General features: G+C 44.1%; 2 protein-coding genes across 2 annotated transcripts in view; both read left to right on the top strand.

Moving 5' to 3' along the window:
• The window catches only part of LOC109296450 (C-type lectin domain family 4 member D-like), a 13,250-nt gene extending 12,416 nt beyond the window's left edge, over positions 1 to 834 (top strand). Inside the window, exon 5 of the mRNA XM_019515861.1 lies at positions 765 to 834. Within this exon, the coding sequence (XP_019371406.1) occupies positions 765 to 834 (70 nt within the window). The remainder of the gene's footprint in view (positions 1 to 764) is intronic.
• FKBP4 (FK506 binding protein 4) overlaps positions 835 to 5,444 on the top strand; it is a gene marked incomplete at its 5' end in the record, with an annotated part of 10,444 nt that continues 5,834 nt past the window's right edge. The window contains 5 exons of the mRNA XM_019515860.1: positions 835 to 982; positions 1,246 to 1,402; positions 3,428 to 3,518; positions 3,727 to 3,810; positions 4,705 to 4,890. Of these exons, the coding sequence (XP_019371405.1) occupies positions 835 to 982; positions 1,246 to 1,402; positions 3,428 to 3,518; positions 3,727 to 3,810; positions 4,705 to 4,890 (666 nt within the window). The remainder of the gene's footprint in view (positions 983 to 1,245; positions 1,403 to 3,427; positions 3,519 to 3,726; positions 3,811 to 4,704; positions 4,891 to 5,444) is intronic.

Raw genomic sequence — 5,444 nt, 5'->3', positions numbered from 1 at the left:
TGCTAGGTAGGGATGGGTCAAGGTTGATGTGGAAGATGGAAAGCCATCCTTTACCAGTCCAGCACAAAGGGATAGGGAGGGCAAACAAACAGGTCTGGAATCATTGAGTTAAGCTAAAATAGACATGGCTGAACCTCAGTGGTCTTTTGAGTCTTGAAGATCTCCTGAGTTTGCTTCAGTCCTGCAGGACTGGCCTGTTGGTATCAAATATAGTCTGAAAGCATGTGAAGGTAGAACTCACCCAGAAAGCACTGAAATCCAGTGTATAACCTCACTTTCAGGAGCAAATCTGGCCTTATACTACCAAATGTAAGTAATTTCTATTATTTTGCCTCTAAGGGTTATTTTTGTGATTACATGAATCCATACTTCTATTCACAAACACAACGCTTTTTAGAACAGCCTGTAGAAAGAACGCGATCTTAATTTTGTAATGTGATCCAAGCTACATGCAGCATCATTGTTGTCAGTTAATCTGTACACAGTAGGCAGTACTGTATGCTCACAACATCTTGGCGGATAAAGGGGACTTTTTCATGGTTTACAGTATTTAGACTTTAAATGGCCTTTAGCAATTAGAGGGCTGGATAGAAGCACAGCTTGGCAGTCCTGAATCTGTTCAGCACAAAGGCACATCCAGCACTTACATAATGCAGTAGGTATGGCCTTGGTTGTCTAATACCTGTCAAAATGTTATGTAAAATGGTGGCTGCCTACAGAAGGCAACATTTGGCTGTTGAGCTGTCTGATTTTTCCTCCATCAGAAATGGGAGGAAAAGAGTGGCTCTGAGGTGCAAACTCCCTCAGAGCCCCAAGTTGGTACTACAGAAGTAACTGGAAGGCTTCTCTTTTTTTCTGCAGATAGAGCTGTTCGAGTTTAAGGGGGAGGATCTCACAGATGATGAAGATGGTGGAATAATCCGAAGAATCCATAAGAAGGGGGAAGGCTACTCCAAACCCAATGAAGGAGCCCTTGTAGAGAGTAAGTCTGTTCAAGGAGTAAGTTGAGAAATAGCAATGGAGGTTGCCTGTGAGTGGGTGGTAAGAGAGTACTTGCATTTCACTTGCACCTCCTTCCTTCAAGACAAGTGAACACATATTTCCTCTTATTAGGTTGTCGAGAACCATTCTAAAACCACCTTTCAGTTTGCAGCTGTTTTGAACTTTGTAACATAAATTTGTTTTTTGTCTGAGTTGCCTATGGTGGTTTTGTGTTGTGTTTTGTTTTGTTTTTATGAACACCAGTCCAGCTAGAAGGTAGACATGGAGAGCGAGTTTTTGACAAGCGGGAATTGCGGTTTGAGATTGGAGAAGGAGAAAACCATGATCTCCCTCCTGGCCTGGAGAAGGCAATTCAGCGAATGGAGAAATTGGAAGAATCCATTATTTATCTCAAGCCCAGGTGAGCATTTTCTGAAATTCTGCTGTTTTACTAGGCTATGACCCTGGGTCAAGATAGCCCCAATACCTGTCTTTGAAGATTCATAGAGTGCCGTACTGGTTGGGGAGAATGATGCTTAATAAATAAGGCGGCCTTCTAATTAATTACAATTCTTTGCCTCTCCTCCATCAGAGTCAATATCTGGAGTGCACAGAAATTCTGATATGTGAGGCATGGAGCTAGCTGAGATCCAGGTTATGGGAAGCAGCATTATGGTCAGGGATACTTTTAGAATGAATATGACCTGGGTTCATTGCTGCTTAGTGACAAAAAAAACAATGACACTCTTACAGAGCTAGATGTCATGTAAGAACAGAGGTATTGCTACACAAAAACAGATCACTGAACTGGTTAATCCAGTTTCTTAATTTTTTCAGGGGCTAGAGAGGTATAAAAACCCCAGGCTGTTCCTAACTGAATACTACATAATTACAATGTCTAATGCCTTGTCTGCCCCTATATGTTGGGTTGGTTTATACCCTGTAGCAGTCAGATGAACTGCCTTTGCTGATTAAAAAAAAATAGCCTTTTTAGCCCAGCAGGCATCCCTACATATACTACTCCTGTTTTTGTAAATGTTGTCATCCTTTTTGTTGCCTCTTGATTAGTTAGTTAGTTAAACACTCTTGATGTGTAGTGATGCTTGAGAGGGAACTTGGGATAAGGAGTGGCCTCAGAAGAATGAAGTTCTTGAGGTCAGCTTTCTAAGCACCACCATTTAAGAAAATGATAATCCTATAAACATTGTGGCTGGAGAGAGAATGTCAGGAAATCAGTTAGGTAGAACAACTATGAACAGTTTGTGAAGCCTTTAGGGAGAAGAGCAAACTTGTTCTGAAATTAGACACGGTTCTAGCCAAAACCCTACTTTGCTGTAGGGAGTTCTTCAGAAACCTCTTTGTATTCTTAAATGAGCTCACAGTTAGTCACCCTGGGGTATGGGGAGCCAAATGCAGGTTCTTGGTAGTCTTGGGTATGAGTAGTAGTCCCTCTTTCCAGTGAAGCAGCACAGAGCACATTATCATACCTGGGCTGGAAGTAAAGAGAGAAGTTTGTCCTGATAGCTTCCATCAAACCCAAGTTGATTTTGGTTTTTGAAACATTTTAAACTGAATACTGTGCTGGCAAAAGGTGCTGGGTAAACAGTCGTTGGCACAAAAGTCCTCTGTCTGTATTGAGCCTAGGTTTAGCATCAGTAGACAAACTTCTTCACCTGGACAGGCTAGACCCCTTAGCTTGGAGGGCTTCTTTTAGGTGGAAGTAAGTAGTTCTTTCTCCAAGCAGGATAAATTATTGGTCTCTTGGCTTCAAGTTAAAGCAGGGGAGCCACCTAGCACCAGTTTATCTTATTTTTACAGTGGAGATGCATCCATGGGAACTGAACTGGCCAGCAAATTTTTCACATAAGCCAAGGATGGTCAAGCTGATGCACAAGTACCATGAGTGGCACAGGCAGCCTCTGCGTGTGGCATGCGCTAGATCAGGGAGAGGACAGACAGCACAGCAGCAAATAGGGGAGGAAGCAGAGAAAGAGTTCAGGCAGGGAGCACAGGGAATACAGCAGAAAGCAGACTGGCAGATCAGGTAGGGAGCAGAAAGAAAAACAGCAGATTGGGCAGGAGAAGGGGATCAGAGTAGCACCCAGATTGTGCAGGGCTTATCTGTAGCATGGCTCCCAAAAACATTGGCCCCCATTGACATACGTTATTCCACAGTCATGAGATAGTAAGAACTTAAAGATGCTGTTGACATAATATTATTACTAATTGGTAACCTAGAAATAAAGGATTTAATTTCAGACCCTTCCAGTTCCCTTATGCCCCCATCTCTGCTGCTTTTAGACAGAAAGCCTGTTTGTGTCATTATCTGTTAACACTGCAGCATACAAGTTTGATACATCTAGTAATGTGTTTTCTTAGTCATTTGTTTCACTAGTATAGAAAACTGGATTGTTTAGAAACAACGTTTTTTCCCTCTCTATTATAGCTATGGTTTTGGGAGTGCTGGGAAAGAGAAGTTTCAGATCCCTGCAGATGCAGAACTGCAATATGAAGTGAAACTCAAAAGCTTTGAAAAGGTAGGAACTGGAGATGGGGTGTCATCCCATGGACAGTCCCTTCCTCAACAAGAACAAAGTTTGGAGTTCAGCTAGCCAGGCATGGGAATAGTAACTTCTGGGTTCCATTCCATGTTCAGCAATAGCCCCCTTGAGTTTCAGCATGATTCCCACCCTCCCAATTCTTCCAGAATCAGAGGGGTGATGACTGATTTGTTTGTCTCGACAGGCTAAGGAATCCTGGGAGATGAACACTGATGAGAAGCTAGAACAAAGCTCCATTGTGAAGGAGAGAGGCACTCAGTACTTTAAGGTAAAAGTCCTCCCTGTTTATTGTCAGTTTTTCCCACCCTTATACGCTGATGCAGAATGTAACACACTGCTGAAGAAGAGAATTTTTTAATCTGGTGCTGAAGAATGGCACTGGAATATGGCTGTCCCTTTAGGGAGCTCTCCACAGTATCCAGTCTGTATTTTCCCTGGATCTAAAAGGCTGTAGCATGACGTTTCATAGGAAGCTCTTTCTTGTACCCAACTCGGTATTTTCTTGAGCTACAGTGACTGTAGTCAGTGGTGCTGGACCTTTGCAGCTCTCCTCCTCCAGGTAGTTCTGCATGGTACCTGAACTGAACTTTGTCTGATTGAAGTGATTTTGGGGCTTGGACAAGAAATCTGTGGCAAAGCTAAAAGACTTGAATTTGATGTCATGAGACAGGGCTGTTAATGGACTATGATTCTATCTAGAGAGGGTGCCTGAAGATGCTGTGTTAAAACTGGGTCCCCTCAGGGGAAACTCTGGCTGGATCATGGTAGATTCCAACATGGGAGCCCCAAAGACCAGAGTGGTAGCCCTGGTATCCTTAGGGTAATAGTATGTTCATTGCTTTGCATGTAGATATTTCTGGTGCAGAGGGGATAGTGGCAGCCTGCCTCTTCCTCTGTTTCAAGCATTTAACACCTATGGGAGTAGCAGGGGAGAGACCATACTATACACCCCAGGAAGAACTGAAGTGTGTTCTAGGCATCTTGCACTGATACAGGAACTTACTAGAAGCTGGTGATAGGAGTATTTTACCTTCCCCAGTAACACTTGGGTGGCATTTGGCTATAGAAAACATTTTATGTTTATGATAAGATGGCTTCTAGGTTAAATTGAAGGGACAGGAACATAGTGAAGCTAAATTGTTTTGGGGTCCCTTGACTACAGGAAGGGAAATACAAGCAGGCAACACTACAGTACAAGAAGATTGTTTCATGGCTGGAGCATGAATCAGGGCTTTCTGAAGAGGATGATGCGAAAGCCAAAACCTTGAAGCTTGCTGCCCACCTTAATCTGGCCATGTGCCATCTGAAGCTGAAGGAGTACTCCCAGGCTTTGGAAAACTGCAACAAGGTAACAAGGTTTTTCACATTAGCTGTTGCTTTAACTGGAACACAAATCACTGTGTTGTTTGTTCCTCTTTTACCTACCCACATTGGGAGAGTAGCTAACATCCAATTCCTCAACTGAAGCCACAATTGCTTTTACCTTCATTGTGCTTGAAACATCTTAGAATGTACTATCTGATAGTACTTGGGAAAGTTAAATGTAGAGGTGCACCGATACATCCATATAGTATCAATATGTGCGTAGCCACGGCATGCATGTGGCCAGGACTGCAGCCTGGCAGCTGGTAAGTTGAGAGAGACCATGGAGGAGGGAACAGCTTGGGGGAGGGGGCAGATGGAAACCACCACAGTGAGGGAGGGAGTGGGGCTGGGGCAGGCACAGGTACTGCACAGCCAGGGTGGGGCACAGGATGGAGCCCCAGGCAGCTGTTAGGGGTGATGGACAGCTCCCACTGCTGTGCACACCCCCATAGGAGGCATTGGGGGGGTGCCCCCAGCTCTGTGCACAAGGCAGAGGTGGGCTGCCACTGCAAGCTGGGGCAGTGCTGGGGTCTTCCT

Source organism: Gavialis gangeticus, unplaced genomic scaffold (genome assembly GCF_001723915.1).
Source record: "Gavialis gangeticus isolate Ggan-Ray unplaced genomic scaffold, GavGan_comp1, whole genome shotgun sequence".
Lineage (NCBI taxonomy): Eukaryota > Metazoa > Chordata > Crocodylia > Gavialidae > Gavialis > Gavialis gangeticus.
The sequence above is the reverse complement of the archived record's forward strand: the minus strand, read 5'-3'. Positions and strand labels throughout refer to the sequence as shown.